This window comes from Oratosquilla oratoria, chromosome 21, assembly GCF_046742065.1.
Source record: "Oratosquilla oratoria isolate Oo_2021 chromosome 21, ASM4674206v1, whole genome shotgun sequence".
Taxonomy (NCBI): Eukaryota; Metazoa; Arthropoda; class Malacostraca; order Stomatopoda; family Squillidae; genus Oratosquilla; species Oratosquilla oratoria.
In genome coordinates this window covers 47628228-47645941 of record NC_134797.1, presented here as the reverse complement: position 1 = coordinate 47645941, position 17714 = coordinate 47628228, and the positions used below count along the sequence as shown (strand labels likewise).

The 17714-nt window shown below is 38.8% G+C and overlaps 1 protein-coding gene across 1 annotated transcript; it reads right to left on the bottom strand.

Annotated features, from left to right (window-relative positions):
* Positions 1-2665: 2665 nt before the first annotated feature.
* Positions 2666-14967, bottom strand: LOC143036895 (uncharacterized). Its single transcript, XM_076204833.1, has 2 exons — positions 14883-14967; positions 2666-7718 (listed from the first exon to the last, which is right to left on the bottom strand). The coding sequence occupies exon 2, from the start codon at positions 7594-7596 to the stop codon at positions 6310-6312; it is 1287 nt and encodes a 428-aa protein (XP_076060948.1). The 5' UTR covers positions 7597-7718; positions 14883-14967; the 3' UTR covers positions 2666-6309.
* Positions 14968-17714: the final 2747 nt, after the last annotated feature.

The window sequence follows — 17714 nt, the reverse complement described above, 5'->3', positions numbered from 1 at the left end:
ATTCTTTGAAGAGGATTCAGGCCCATTCCAAATAGAAGTGCAAAGAATGTATGGAGATCACTTTCCGTCACGTCTCTCCAAATGATGTTGTTGACTTTTCTCTTTTTTCCAGGACACCTCTTGAGAAAAATTTCAGCCTTTTCATTAGTCCACTGACACAATTTTTTCATCACATCATCACTGAAGAACAATTTGAATGCATCATAAGCTGTGAAGCACCGATACTCTTCTAAGGCCTCATTTATACCTTCATAAAGTGTTGTGAGGGGAGGCACATCATTGGGACGCACATCACTAAATGGATCAGTGAATAATTTCCATCCACCACTCACAATTTGTTCATCATCGCTTGTGATATCATCATTGAACTCCTCCAGGGACTCTTTATCACTATTTCCATCCCCAAAATCCACCCACTCCTCACCACTTACATACACAAAATCACTCATCATCTCAAAAGTTTATGGAAAACGCAGAGGATGGTTACCCGGGTCAAAAGCTCAAATGGTTCTGATATCCTATGTGGTCCCTGACTGCTGTTCACCCTAGGACCTGAGGTGACTTTGGCATCATTGTGTGTGTGGTACATCAGCTTCCTTTGGGTATTGTCACTGCAGTGGTGGCATACTGTGGACACTGTCTCCTGCATTCATGTATGAATAGTTCCGGACCACTGACAAGGTTGAGGTCTGAGCAGGTACCAGCCCTGTAAACCACGAAAAAAAAAGTGGTTAAAGAGAGAGCCAAAGCAAGAGAGAGACAAGAGGCAAGCTGGTGGTAAAAAATACATTAGACCTAATGCGAACACACACACACACACACACAGATGCATGCACACTCACACAACAAAAATTGAGATATAGTTTGCCTCAGTTCCCAGAGTTGGCATGATCAAGTCATTCTTTTCAAAAAGATTATGTTGACACAAATTTGTTGCCCCCCCTCCCTGTTGTCATCTTTCTCATATACACAGATGTATGTATGCACATTTTGTGATGGATCATCGTGGATCAGGCAGTTTGGAGCCATCACAGAGAGAGTGTGTGTGCATGTTGAGGTATAATAAATTGAGGCAAGAAAGTCTCCATGGTATTTAGTCCCTTCACTTCCTTTGTTGGAAGAGGAAAATTTAGTTCCAGTAAACTTATTTATTTAATGGTATATAGGATACAAGGATTGCGAGTATAAATTGGACAAGGGACTATGAGAATGCTATGGGAAAGGGTTTCCATCATTGGATTGCTGAACAAGCATGCAAGTGTCTATGCCAATTGTGCTATGAGCATGAGACTGGGAGGGCTTTCCTCCCTCTCCTGTTGTGCCACTGAATTTTAAGATCTCAAACTCTATGGCAGTCATACAGGAGAATTCAGGACATCAACACCATTTATTTGATTCATATCTCTATTTTTCTTACCTTTTTGACTACGCTCAAATAATCTCCCTACTGTCTCCACAGATTATCGATAAATTTCCATTATATAAAAATAGTCTCGGGTAAGAATGATGGAAAACAAATACTTTCTCATGATAAAATGATGAATAATTTGGAAGGAGGAGGGAAGGTGTCAGCAACTACCATTCCTCCTTGCTACCTCGCACCACAATTATTACGATGCAAAATATTGATAAAAATCCATAATTTAAACTTTTTGTGGCCTATGTGAAATCTGAATGTACCATCATGTTCAGAAGTTGTTTATGTAGGAGAACACATGTTTTATTCTACACTTGTTATCATAATTGCTGTAAACATTGATTATAAGTAAAGATGTGTATAAACCAGAATTTTTTTTACTTGACTTCAGTTCCACATAATTACTTAGTTTCTTAACCTATTGAGTTTTGATTTTTTTCCCTAATGATTAAAACAAAATTTTCCTATGTTATGACGAAAGTGGAGAAATATGATATTTTCTAAATGAAGTAAGGAATTTGCAAGTCACTGGTGCCTGTATGAAGCAGGAGTCTATGGGACTACCAACTGCACTGGGCTGCATGGCAGAAATCGAGTGTAATTTCTTATTAGAATGCAGTATAGGTTGGTCTGATGCAATGTATATTGGTTGTGGTGATAACGTCTGGGCTCTTGGTAGACTTTTTGGCCACCACGCACGGGGCTGTGCTTTTTCTTGTTGTTTATTTTTTTTTTCAGATGCCATAGTGGGTCTTCAAGTAATTTGTCCAAGTTCAATTCACCTTATGATGGAGTCTTATGATGAAAAGTTCTGTGTTGGTTCTTTTGTGGACTTCTTCAATTGTTTCATGAAATGGTGGGGTTTGACCATTGGCAAACCTGAGGAACTTGATTTTGAAAGCTGTATAGTTTCTGTAGTCAGTTTTTCGATAGTGTGTTGAGAGGGACATATATTCTATTATTGATCTCACTAAGGCTTTGTATAGGTGTACAGTACTTTAACTTTCTCTACCATTGCTTTGTTCTCTCATTACCTCATTGCCAAGGTTGAGAAACCTGACTTGTGTGCACTGGTATGTGACAGAACTTTTTCCCAGCATTTAATAAAACACTTCAGCAAGAATAATTGGAAGGATATTCAACACATTATTTAGGGTAAATTTAAAAAAATATATAAGATAAAGTATTACTTTTGTCCAGTATTTTGGAGGGGGGGAAAAAATCAAGTGAGAACATATACTTCAATTTATATTCAAAATACTGGTATTTGTGCTACAGAATACATTTGTTTAAAAGCATCATACATATTTACAAAATTCATGTTAACCCCCCTAAAGCATCATCTGTATTTACAAAATTCAGGTTAGCCCCCACCCCCCAATCTTTATCCTGAATTCATTGGCTCTGAGTTGGAGCTAATTGCTGTTGTGTGGGCAATGCACCAATGGCCCCAACAGACATGCACCCCTAGCCCGCTCACCTTTAAACCACTCGAATACTGCCACATCCAACTCTTCCAATGCTGGTTTTCAAAGCATTTGCCTATTCTCCATCCCTTCCATGTCCTCAGTTTTCACAAAGAATTCTTTCAACTTCTCACTTTGGGATTCTATGTCATAAATTGTCGATGAGGAACCGCCAAATTCCATTAAACTGTGCCTTGACTAATTTTTTCTAGACATTTACAAATTTTGTATTTCTGTTTGTGTTAATACTTTTCTTCTATGCTTATCCTTTGCCTTAACAATGCCTCAGCCTTTGCCCGCCATATTTATGCCAGATAAATGTTCACACAGTCCACTAATAACAGCGGGAATGATGAAATATGTGGCACAAAACACCTGTTGTTGTTGCATGGCTGGATGTAGGCAGGAAACTGAATGGCTACGTGCCAGGGTTGCCAGGTTGTAAAAAGCTAAAAATACCAGAAAAATTTAGAAAAATGCCAAACTATGCCAAACCAAAGTAAGAAATGATTCCCATAGAATTAAGGTAAGGAAAATATATTGATTTGTTTTTGTATGAATAAACAATAATATATAAAAATTACATTCAGGCTTTACCTTACCTACCATATATATAAAAAATTTAACTTCTAAATTCAAAGCCATCCACCCACCAAATTAATTTTTACCACATAACCAATTGTCCCAACAGCAGGACTTTGGTTAGCATGGTCGCACTCATCCACCAAATAACTGTGCTATTTGCGACCATACTGTATTTTCAAACAATGACAAAAATGCCAGAATCTTAAAATATGCCAAACTCAAATTTTGAATGCCAAACACAAATAAAAATTGCCAGATTTTTAGTTATTTGGCATTTAAAATGCCAACCTGGCAACCCTGCTATGTGCAAAAACAGTTTAACAGTAAACATCACCTGGCAGTGCGGGTGATTTAAATATACATGATGGTACATTTTTTGACATTTTAAGTTATTTTTTACTATAATTTTGGCTGGGCAAAATTTTGCCTTGTTTTGAGGGTGCCACAGTTCTGAATACTGGACAAATGGGATTCCACTATATGAAGTTATGGACCTTGAGGTCCAAGAAAGTATCATCTCCGCAAACCACTTTTTTTTTTCTCACCTGGTTTTATTTTATTTATATTGTGGCAGATTTTACCACTGAAAGATTATCTTCTGCTTAAGGAAGTTGGTAGAATAATAGATTATCATATCCCATACGATGACGCTCGTAAAGTGTACATATTGGTGCAAGACAAAAATAAAAAATTCTTTTTGATAATCTATATTTCTACATACCAACTGGTGTTCCACTGATTCTATCATATATTGGATTCAAGCTTAAATTACATCTCTTCAAAATTAGTACACATACAATAGTATGGCTCAAACATCAATTCTAAGATATTCTGTATTAATTTACCTGTAAATCAGTACACAGAAACACAAACCAAACATTCACTACAAAAGGTAAAATGATATCAACTGTTTTTCCTTGTCTGAATACAATGGGTAAAAACTAAAATAACCTAAATATATTTCCACTTGGTTTACAAATATTCTACCAAACAGGAATTGTACCTACCCTTCTGGCATCTAAGCACTATTATTTGACCTCATTACATCAGCATGTACAATGCAGTATTTGTTGATGGAACTACTTCTAGATCTATACATACTGTCACCCTGCTTGATTAAAGCATGAGGTCAGCATTAAAGAATTCAATTGCCACTAACAGAACAAATAGCCTATTTTTCCTCCCACATCCTACCTTCTTTTGATTAACTACAATATGACTTTGCTTACACAAATCTAGACTTCTCTAAGAACATTTCAACAGTATATCTAACATTTGTATAGGTTAACAATTTCTTAGTTTATCATTCAACTTTGCTTTATATGATGGGAAGATAATTTGATATCTGGAGATTTGAAAAATAAAATATTGTAACCAAAGTCATACTCTAACGAATTCTAATTGTCAGCTATGGTGAAGCCCATGGACACCCAGTGTGATAATCCCTTAAGTTGTAGGTTCAATCCATATCCTACAATATTTACAGCCATTTCTATCTCATTGCCTACAACATGTATTGTTGTCTCCAGCCATAGCTAATACATGGCACACACAGTTATCTACATTACATACATTACCTCCCATTACCTACTACTGTTTCATTCCACAACGAACTATTACATGGCCAACATTCATAATCTTTATCTTGTTCTCAATTATTCTGTATCACAATTAATGATATGGCCATGAGCCTCATATAGTATAGCAGATTATCTATTATAAGAATTGTCCATATTTATACCACATTAGTACATGCCATAAACTTCATTTCAAGACTGTATATTGCCTGGCAATCATGTGATGTGGATCTTGACCAGTTCTTCTGCCATGAGAACCAGGCAGTCCCACCTGCATTATCAACAGGAGGAAAACTGTGCTTTGCAGTCAAAGCGGATCTAATACACTGCCTGAAATCACACAAAGCCGAAACCACAACTAATCCTGAGGTTGATACCACAACTCTTGACAGAACAGCTATTGTTTAAATGCTCAATCCTGTCATGGCAAAGACCTTTCAAGAATATGTGAACAATGTTTTTACATTGTACATCCCCACTCAAGTGGAAAAGGTCAACAGACTGGACCTTGTCTTGGATGTATATCTACCTGACAGCCTGAAAGGAATGGACAGATAGAAGGGAGGCAAAGGTGTCAGGAAGAGAGTCGCCCCCTCTACTGTCATCCCTAAGAACTAGAAAGATTTCTTTCATGTTGATCATAACAAGACTGGCCTCTTTGGCTTTCTGTATCTGCAACATGTGGAACCGAGGCCTTGTGCTCTCCTGCCGAGTTCAACTTGACAAGCCTTGCCAGAACACACATGGGAAGTAAACACATTACAAAAGCAACAAATTAGGTACCAAATGAAAGAACATAATCTACTCTACATATAGCAACCTTTAGAATTGATTATTTTTTCCCATGAATTTTAAGATATGAAATTGTTGAGAATCCTGACTTTTTTGCCAACCTGGAGACATGGTTTTTGTATGGATGTTTGAATTTTAAGTGAATTTAGACCAAAACTCATACATAATTTCAGCATTTAATTTCATATTTACAGAACTTCAGCCTCCATGGAGCAATGCTTCCATACATCCTAGATAAAAATGGATGTGATTTTTAGCTTTTTCCAGTCAAAAAGCATGGGGAAAAGTACAGTAACATATGAAAATATGAAAAAGTTGTTTTTTGAACAGGTGTAGTGTCCCATGTGACATTCAAGATGATCGTATAGTGAGAAGGCAACAGTGCATATGTCACATTGAAAAGGCTTCTCTCCAGAGCGGGTCATCATGCGCTATTTGAAAGTATTCTTTTGAGAAAGATGCACTGCAGAGATCACAGTGGCTTCTCTCCTGTGTGTGTCATTAAATGATTTCTAAGATAATTCTTTCGTGAGAAAGCTGCATCACACTGGTCACAATGGAATGGTTTCTCTCCAGTGTGAACATGTATGTGACTTTTGAGAGTACTCTTTTGTGAGAAAGATGCATCACACATGCCACACTTGAAAGGTTTCTCTCCAGTGTGGGTGATCATGTGACGTTTGAGCTTATCTTTTAAAGAGAATTTGGCATCGCACAGGTCACAATGGTAAGGTTTCTCTCCAGTGTGGGTGACCATGTGACTTTTGAGAGTACCCTTTTGTGAGAAAGCTGCATCACACAGCTCACAATGGTAAGGTTTCTCTCCAGTATGGATGACCATGTGACACTTGAGTTTATACTTTTGTGAGAATCCGGCATCACACTGGTCACACTGGAAAGGCTTCTCTCCACTGTGAGTCATCATGTGATGCATCAGAGTAACCTTTCGTGGGAAAGCCGTATTGCACAGATCACAATGATACGGTTTCTCTCCTGTGTGGATGATTACATGGCTTTTGAGATCATGCTCTTGCCAAAAAGCTGCATTGCACAAATCACATTTGTGAGGTTTCTCTCCAGTGTGGGTCTTTACGTGTTTTTTGAGATTACCCTTTCGTGAGAAACCTATGTTGCACACATCACAACGGTAAGGCTTCTCTCCCGTGTGGGTAATTACGTGGCTTTCAAGATCACGCTTTTCCATGAAAGCTTTATCACACAGATCACATTTGAAAGGTTTCTCTCCTGTGTGGGTCATTATATGTCTTTGGAGATTACTCTTTCGTGAGAAAGCTGCATCACACAGATCACAGTGGAAAGGTTTCTCTCCACTATGGGTCATTACATGATTTTTTAGACTACTCTCCTGTGAGAAAGCTGCATCACACAAACCACAGTGGAAAGGCTTCTCTCCACTATGGGTCATTACATGCCTTTCGAGAGGACTCTTTAGTGCGAAAGCTGCATCACACAGATCACATTTGAAAGGTTTCTCTCCAGTGTGGGTCAATATATGATTTTTGAGAGAACCCTTTTGTGAGAAAGCTGCATCACACAGCTCACATTTGTAAGGTTCTCTAGTGTGGTTCTTTACATGTCTTTTGAGGTAATCCTTTCGTGAGAAAGCTGCATCACACACATCACAGTGGAAAGGCTTCTCTCCACTATGGATCATTACATGATTTTTCAGATAATTCTTCCGTGAGAAAGCTGCATCACATATCTCACACTGGAAAGATTTTTCTCCTGGGTTTGGCATTGCATGGAACCAGATATTATTCTCCTGTGATAGCAAATGATTCACACTAAACCAGACTCTCTTTGTTTCAAGAGTATACAGCACCTACTTATATTTTCTGAAGAAACATTAATACCTTTGTTCTGAAAAAATACATTAGTAAATAAACAGATGAAATAAATAAAACACAATCTGTTGGTATAAGATGAGCATCTTGTAACACGTAACAAGTATGAAAACTGTATACACAGGTTATTTCACACCAAATAATTTATACACACATCCCACCTAACAAAGTTACAAACACAAATGTACTAATATATTATACCAAGGGCTTTTTCCCACTTACAAGGGAGGTAGCCAAACTGTAAAGGCATAATTCCACTCCCACCCATTCCATTTACCACCCTCCCTCTCATCTTGGCTCCTCATGGATGATTGGTCATCCCTGCATCTCGCCCATTGCCCTGGGTCAGAAGCAATGTAGCAAAACACATCCACAGCAAGGCCACTTCATTTAAACAGTGACCCCTCTTTCTGTCCCCTCATGCAGAAACATAGAAGATGGGCAGAAATCCCTTTGGGTTGTGTCAAAATATTGTTCACACATAACCATTCCCTAACACCCCATCTACCCCCTACCTTCTATGCATTACTGTATCATCTATATCAGGGGTTCCCAAAGTGGTCGATATCGACCACCAGGGGTCGATGAGACCATTCAAGGGGTCGACAAATAGCCAAGGGGTCGAAAGGGGGTCAGCAGATTGCTAGGGGGTCGATGAAACCATCCAAGGGGTCGAAAGGCGGTCAATAGATTGCCAGTGGGTCGAAATGGGTCAGTAAATTACTATGGGGTCGAAAGGCAGTTTTTAAAATTAAATGGTTAGCATGAAATGATCCTGTTCTCTTCCCGTACTGAAAGAGTGAGAATAATCAACCAACCAATATCTAAGCTTAAAGAAAAAAATATGTCATTTCACTCTGAGACGAAAATCCTCCCCATTCTGTGCATGTAGGGAGAATCTCACATACACAACCACATCATGAATGAACATCAAGATGACGAGCTTGTGTAATATTATTGGCTTGAATATTACTTACAGTAATATAATAAAGAATATATAATATCACTCTTAAAGATATTGGTAAATTATAATTATACCCCGTCTGGGGTATTGGCTGCATGTTATTGTGGCAAAGTAGCATGCAGTTGATACTTTAGGGTCTATATGGGGCACCCCTACGGACCAGAGTCACACATCATTTTGTCTGCGACAGAGGAAAACTCTGTACATAGAAAAATGATGACACTTTTATACTACAACTGTCCCTCCATTATGCTGTCCCCCAACCCCTTATTACTGTCCTGTACCATTTCTCTGAATATTCATTTCCTTTTTTTGCCTACCTACCCTGTGGTGGGGGAAAAGAATACTACCACCAAGTATTTCCACTTGAGTTGTAATAGGCGACAAAAAGGGACGGGGTATGGGATTAGGAGTCCTACTACCTGTAGCCCCAAAAGGGGACATTCCTAAAAAAGAAAGTGTCTGGGATCTTTCCAACCAGTACCCTAAGGTTTGGGTCTTTTAATGTGCATGGATGTGGTACAGATGAGAGTAAAAGGGAATAGACAGGCAGTATGTTTGTGAGAAGAAAGATGGATGTACTGGCTTTGAGTGAAACTAAAATGAAAAGAAAGGGCAACTGTGAGTTTGGGAGTGTAGCTGGGAGGTACTCAGGAGTGAAGAGGGGACAAGGGAGAGAAGGGGTGGCTATACTAGTAAGTGAAGAAATAAGTAAGAGGGTAGTGGAGTGGAAGGAGGTGTCATCAAGGTTGATGTGGATGAAGGTGAAACTGGGAAAGGAGATGTGGGTTTTTGTAAGTGCGTATGGGCCTGGTAGTGAGAAGAACGTAGAGGAAAGGGAGGCTTTCTGGGTAGATATAAATGAGTGCATAGAGGGATTAGGGAGAAATGTCAATGTAGTTGTATAGGGAGACCTAAATGCTAGGGTAGGAAATGAACCAATTCATGAAGTGATTGGGAAGTATGGAGTTCGAGGCAAAAATCATAGTGGAGAATTGATGGTGGAGATGTGTCTTGAAAGAGAGTTGATGATAGCAAATACAGTGTTTAAGAAGAAAGTCAAGCATAAGTACACATGGGAGAGGGTGGTGGATGGAAGGGTGGCAGATAGAGCATTAATGGACTATATAGTGGTGACCAGGAGTATGGTAGGAAGAGTTAAGGATGTACATGTTCTAAGGGGAGAGAGTGGGGGAATATCAGATCATTTCCTGGTGGAAGATAAATTGAGAGTGGAGAATAGGTGGAGAAAGAGGAGAAGGGCAGAAGGTAGGGAGGTACTTAGAGTGAACTGCTTAAATGAGGAAAAAAAGGAGAATGAGTATAAGAAGAAATTGAGAGAGGAGTGGGAGAGAGTAAAGGATAGAGTAGAACTAGGAGTGGAGGAGGAATGGGGATGGTTCAAGGAGGGAGTCATAAGTTGTGCCAACAGCAATGTACAGGGCAGAAACATGGAACATGAGAGAGGAAGAGTGAAGGAGTTTGAATGTGTTTGAGATGAAATGTCTAAGAAGTATGATAGGGGTTACTAGGCTAGATAGAGTGAGAAATGAGGAGGTAAGGAGGAGAACAGGGGTGGAAAGGGAGCTGGGAGATAGGGTTGATGAAAGGGTATTAGGATGGTTTGGACACATGGAAAAAATGAGTGAAGAAAGACTAGTAAAAGAAGTGTGGAAGGCGGAGGTGGAAGGAGTGAATATGAGGGGGCGTCCTAGGATGAGATGGATGGATGGGGTGAAAGGGGCTTTACAAAAGAGAGGAATGTCTGTAGAGGAAGGATGGGAGAGGACAGAAGATAGGGGTGAATGGAGAAGGGTTGTGTATAGATGAGGCTGTGATGCATGAGGGGAGTGGGTGGGGGATGGGGGGTGAGGAAGTATGTATGAGAAAAATTTGAAGCACCCCGAAGGGATTTCTCCCCGTCTTCTCCTTTCCTGCATGAGGGGACGGAGAGGGGGGTCGCTGAATTTATGAAGTGACCTTGCTGTGGATGTGCTGTCTTGCAACACTGCTTCTGACCCAGGGCAGTGGACAGGATGCAGGGATGACCCATTATCCAGGAGGTGCCAAGATAGGAGGGTGGAGGGGAGTGGAATATATGGGAAATGAAATGTGTGGGAGTGATTTCTATGCCTTTTTCTTTTTAGCTACCCCCCGTGTAAGGGGGAAAAAAACTTTTGGTATATGTATGTATAAATATTGATCTTAAAACATGTTTATGTATACGTGAAAGTATCTGTACCATTATTGGAACGTCGTCACCTTAATGAATGTTGCCATTTAGCCCTTTTATAACTGATCAAAATGATGATAACTATTGATAACTAAAATTATAATAATAACAACAATTATAAAATAATAATAATAGTAGTAATAATAATAATAATGATATTAACAACTATAATAATAATAGCATTAATAACACCAATAATAATAATAAACTGACATAATTCATGAATTAATAGTTTGGGGGTCTATAGAAAACCTTAAACTTTACTTGGGGGTTGATGAGCTGAAAAGTTTGGGAACCACTGACCTATATAAAGTCATTCTCCAACCACCCCTATCTTCTGCCTTCTCCCTTCTTTCCTCAACAGACACCCCTCTCTTTCTCAATGTCCCTTTCACCCTATCCATCCATCTCATCTTCAGTTGCCCCATCATTTTAACTTCATCCACCTCTGCCTTCCACTTCTCTTTTGCTAATCTTTTCTCAGTTTTTCCATGTGTTCAAAACATACCAATATTTTTTCATCAACACTATCAACTATCTCCTTTTCCACCCCTGCTATCCTCATTTCTTACTCTATCCAACCTTGTAACCCCTACCATACTTCTCAGACATTTCATCTCAAACACATTTAAACTCCTCTCTTATGTTCCATATCTCTGCTCCATACAGTGCCATCAGCACAATCACCCCACCATACAATATCCTCTTAACATCCATTCCCAAATGTCTATTTCTCATTATACTTTTTAATCCCAGAAGGCACTTACTTGTTTTTCACAATCTACAATCTTTCTCCACCTCCACTCCTCCCTTTCCTGCCACATGTGACCCCAAATACCTAAAGCTATCCAATTCTTCCAGCCTTTCTCCTTTAAGACTCACTTCCAAATTGCTGCCATCCTTTCCATTTGTACATCTCATTGGGATGCAGGATAGGACTAGGCATCTTGCTCTCTACAGCCCTAAGGGTAAATTCCTAAAAGTAATTTTTTTTTTTAAATAAGAATAAATATGCTGAAAATCACCCAGTGGCTACCTGGCATGGGTAACTCTTGTGTTTGTTAAACATCTTGTCACATTCACACTGAAATGTTACACAGACTTCAAGTTTTCACCAACTGCCAAATATGATCAAGTTCCAAGCTACCATGCTTTACAGGAAGAAGTACATATGAACATAAGAACATAACATAAGAATGAAGGGGACTGCAAGAGACCATAAGGCCTAAACTAGGCAGCTCTGCATCCATCACCACCTGTCATCCCCATTCATAAAGTTGTCTAATCGTTTCTTAGAACAACTGATAGTTTCAGCACTTACTACATGGTTACTCAGTTTATTCCATTCGTCGACCACCCTATTAGTAAACCAATTCTTGCCTATTTCCTTTTTAAATCTAAATTTGTCCAGTTTATAACCATTACTGCGAGTCCTGCCCAGTTGTTTTAATATGATGACCTTGTTTGCATCACCCTTGTTAAAGCCTTTGATCCACTTGAACACCTCTATTAGATCACCCCGCATTCTGCGTCTTTCCAGAGAGTGTAAGTTAAGGTGCCTAAGCCTCTCTTCATAAGGCAAATTTCTGAGTCCATGTATCATTTTGGTCATTCTTCTCTGTACTGATTCTAGTGAATTGATGTCCATTCTGTAGGACGGAGACCAAAACTGTACTGTATAGTCAAGGATGGGTCTAACTATCGCTAGAGTTTAATAATTACCTGTTACCATCCTAGCAATGAAACCTAATGCTCTGTTAGCTTTATTCCTGGCACTAATGCACCGTTTCCTGGTTTTAAGGTCCGGACTCACTAGAACTCCCAAGTCTCTCTCACACTCAGTTTTCTCTAAAAGCGTGTTATCTATATTTTCATCATTCTCATCTACATGTGCAATGAAGAAATCTGTTACTGGGATAACCTAAGCAAATTCCTTCACTACTAGAGGAGGGCAATAGAAGTGCATGAAATAACTTATAAGGAGTCCAATATACAAAGAAAAATGTCACTCAGTTCAGATGGGAAGGTGGGTATTAATGGGCCATTTGACCACAGTGTCCACATCTTGATATAAATTCATAATGATTTACTGCTGGGCTTGTTAGACTTGAATTTAATGACATATCCTGGCAGGATTGATTCTAGCCACATATGATGTGATCTATATTGTTTGAGTAGTTACAGTACACTGGTAACTGGCACTATACCAAGTCTCATAATATCATTATTTGTCAGGGTTATTTATATAAACTGCAATAAGACATGACTGAAAATCAACAACAAAATAACCATACTAAAATCAATTGCAAGCATGGTCTTTGGACAACAGAAGGAAACTAATCAGTCTATACACAATTCATAAGAACCACACTTGACTACACTTCTACAGCTTGATCTCCATCAATCAGTTAAACAAGGATATCTAACAAACTCTACAAAACAAAGTATTGAGAATAATAACTATATACCATGGGCTTTTCCTCCCTTATAAGTGAGGTAACCAAGTCAAAAGGCATGCACCCATTCCACTCCCATCCACCACCCTTTTCTCACCCTCATCTTAGCTCTTCATGGATGAAGGGTCTTCTCCTTTTCCCACCTGGATCAGAAGCAATACAGCAAGACACAGTACACCCAGAACAAGGCCACTTCATTTAATCAGCGACCCCACCCCTCTTTGTCCTCTCATGCGGAAAATAGAGAAGATTGAGAGAAATCCATTCATGCTGCATCATGCAAGAATAATAACTTAATGTACAAAACTACTCAAAATAAATATGCTCAGAAAAATAAAAATCCCCAATGGAGAACACCACATGAAAATTATTGGTACACAAATCTATGAAAGAGCCCTCAACTCTACTCACCAATCTCATAACATAAGAAAAGAAAGAAAAAATATATATATTATATACATATATATATATATACATATATATATATATATATATATATATATATATATACATATAAATATATATACTACTCACATATAAATTTACCACCAGTACTGCACAATTCTTCCTCAAAAACATATTCATCTTAAGTTTATCAAACCTTGCCCTTGACATCAGCCCCCACAGAAAAATTCCGAAGAGAAAAAGAATGAGGAATGAATAAATAAATAAAATAAATAAATAAACACTCCTATTCAGCACTAGGTCAGTGCCAGCACAGAATAGGCTTAGCTATAGATACAACCTACCCATATACAACCATCTCATAGACTCATGGAAGACCTTGTCCACATCTTACCCCCACACAAGCTATACCCAACCAGTACAATATTTTCCCCCAGAGTGATTTGTGGTCTAGTCCTGAGGCCATTTCTGATTATCTGGGAGCCATAGATATCTAGGTAGAGACCTGGGTTAATGGATTGATGACTGATTTGTTGAATGAGTATTGTCCTTAAAAAGTGCAATAATTTGGAAATACCAGACAATACTTGGGAAAACTGTTTAACCTAACCTACATGTATCTAACATAAGAGCAACACAATACATTTTAGACTTAGATTCACCATAAACCACAACTACCATGGGAGATATTATGGAAATAAAATACTGTACAATAGTAACAGGATGAAAACAGCCACTTCAAATTAATTATGATCAATTTTGAGTGATGATAAATTTGTGACGCCCCCAGTTTTCCTTGATTCATGGCAATCTTCCTGGTAAAATCTCACTTAGGCAATCTTACTACCAAAAATAAAAGTTTATCTTTTTACTAGGAGTAATGGGAAAGACAAATCATACCTAGATCTGCCACAATTTCTGCAACGGTCCAATATTGGTGTCTACATTGGTCCATCGGGGTTTTCGTGTATGCGCTCTGTGTTTGATACGTCCTACACCGTTTATTCTAAAATGATTCACTATTGAAACTCCATATATAACAAGTTAAAGAGGTGGAGTAGCGGCGGGACGGAAAAGAATCAGTGTAACATGTGTAAATAAACGGAAAATTAAGTATTACACCTAGTGAACAGTAACTAAAACGAAGCTGGTAATCAGATTGGTTGCCGCTGGAGCCGCAATACCAAAACACTAACTATAACGCTACGTGTGGAAACGATGATTTGGTGTACAGGAGACTGGAGAGGCAATAAATAGGCAGGCTAAAACCAAGCCAAATGAAAAGAACAAAATATATCCAGCCATCCAGACAGCACAATGAGCCATAAGTTGATAAACAAAGGTAGCAAACAGCATACCCCCAACAAAAAAGAGGAAACCACATATAATATCCATGTAGTTCATGAAGCTGTAATGAAAAAAATACTCACCTGGCACACAGCTATTCCCATCAAGTCAAACACCAAAGGAAGTGGCAGAGAGGGAGGAAACACCAAGACCCCTCATCATATACCTACCAAAACAGAGATTAAAGGTCAACTGAGAAAGTTTGGATTTATTTATTTTTTGGTGCTACTATAGCGTGAAGTCTACCGCCATATGTCGCGTAACCAGGGGCAGTTTGAGGTCAACCGCGTGATCCGCGTTCCTCCGGACGCTCCCCTCACCTGTCCAAACATGTGTCCTGCCCAAATACATAAAAAAGTAACCTGTCCAGGTGACCTGACCTGACTTAACCTATTTGTGTCAGTCTTAGAAGATGTACGAAGTGTGTATCGCTAGAATAAATGTATGGAAATATATGATAACATGTTTATTTTTACATTTCTTTAATATGAATGTAATTAGAAATCCAATTATCTATCAGTCATTCCTAGGATATGTACAAAATATGTGTTTATCGCTAGAATAAATGTGGAAATAGTAGACCTCACGCTATAGTAGCACCTATTTTTTTTATTTCATGTGTGGAAATATAACTTAGAAGAAGTTGGAACACTAAAATGCGCGTTTCTAGCATTTAATAGTCTTGATTTTATCCAAATACCACGATTTACAAGTGCCTGACAGACGAATTTTTCAATGTCGTAGTTACATTTTCCACCGCTAGGGCAACTGATGACGTAAGGGTTGTTGTTTACATTCTTGGACATAGCAAGCGATACGAAGGTGACTTAATATCGAGTGAAGAAGATTTATCGGGCAAAAGTTTCAAGGATTCATGAAATACAAATTGTTTTTATCTGTGGTTAGTTGCAATAAAACAGCCCTATGTAGCAAAGAGAACAGAGAAATCATTTGACTGAAGGGGAAAGGAAGGCTAGCAAAAGATATTCACAGACATGTCTATAAAAATATCTGTCACAGGTAATGGGTGCTGTGGGGGAAGAGAAGCCATGAATCATATGCCTGGCACAACCACCATGGTCACTTCCACCTTCCATCTCAATTTCGCTGGTAGTTGTACTTGCAGAAGGTGAATATTCATCATAGGCTCTTTGTAACACTTGAAAAAAATAATTAGGTCTGTATCAGTACGAATTCCTTCTGGCTTAACTCCAGCTGGGGTGGTGGTGGGGGGATTCCACCTGTTTGATTTTTTTTAACTCCTATTGACAAGACGTGGTCGCCCTGTTATGGAAGCTCATGTCATCATGATCATGCCTGTCACTTTGGTGGAGTAGGGGTGATCATATTCATAGGCCTAGCTAGCCTATGTCATGACTGTACCTCTACTCTGCTTAGGCATAGCCCAAAAATAGTTAGTCAAGCCTAACCATGCTTGTTAACGATTGTCAGTGACAGCGCAGATAACACATGTTACCTATACACATGATACAGACTGATAAACCTACCTCCAGGGGTTGTATTTTTTCAATGGCAGTGCTCCTTTGACGGCGTTTGATTGCCGAACCTGGGGTCTTGTCGATGACAAAAATTGTCGGTGTTGCATCATCTTTTAGAATGGGATTCATGCTAATTCCTAGTGACTCGGAAAGGCCAGGGTCCCGAGTGTACTTTTTTCCCGAAATGTTTCGAACAGATTTTCGCTTTCAATCCAGGCTTCCATGACTCGTGCCGTCCGCACCGAATGATCCAGTTCTTTCTGCGAATAGGATATTTCAGAAAGAATAAAAATGAAGTCCATCCGCCGTAGAATGCTTCGTCTAATCACTGTTGCAATTTGTGGCGACACAATAAACCATTTTCGAACTAAATACTTGATAAAACCTTGCTAAAACACGAAATACGACAGATCACTGATTAAGTTGACAGCACGCCACGGCATTTTATAGTGCACGCATATGGATGCATCAGTAAACAGCGAGGTTGACGTCGCACCCTTACGAGAACAGCCGAAGATCGGCGAAGGAAAGTTCGTCTGCTATCGATATTTTGATTGTCCTTTTTATCAAATTGCGTAATAATTAAGATTTATTTTTGCATTATTTTTATAAAAAAAAAGGTGACTAAGCCATAAATCTAGCAAATATTCACCATCTCTTTGAAAACCTTCTCAGTTGACCTTTAAAGATGGGGATTGATCATCACTCATTACCAGATCCAACTACTTTGAATCAAACTGAAACTAAGCTAGGTCTAGAATCTACCAATACTAGAGACCAAAGTGAGATAATGCAGAATAGAGACAAGACAAGTTAAGACACATATATGTATATTCTATAAAAAGTGCGTGCAAGTTGTGTTAGCAGTATAGGTTGCAAGTTTAGTCATCCCAAGCCTTACCAAAAGTTTGTTAATCATGGTCCAAGGGATGATCAAGGTTGTACCTTGGGTAGGAACTGCCAAAAATACCACCCAAGACTTTGTAGAAATCCATTGCAAAAGAATAAAAGGTTCAATAAAGAATGCAAGTTTACACAAATTCATTGAACCAAGGGGTCTTAAGTTACTAATCAAGAAAAACACACTGATAAACCACAAACTCCTATA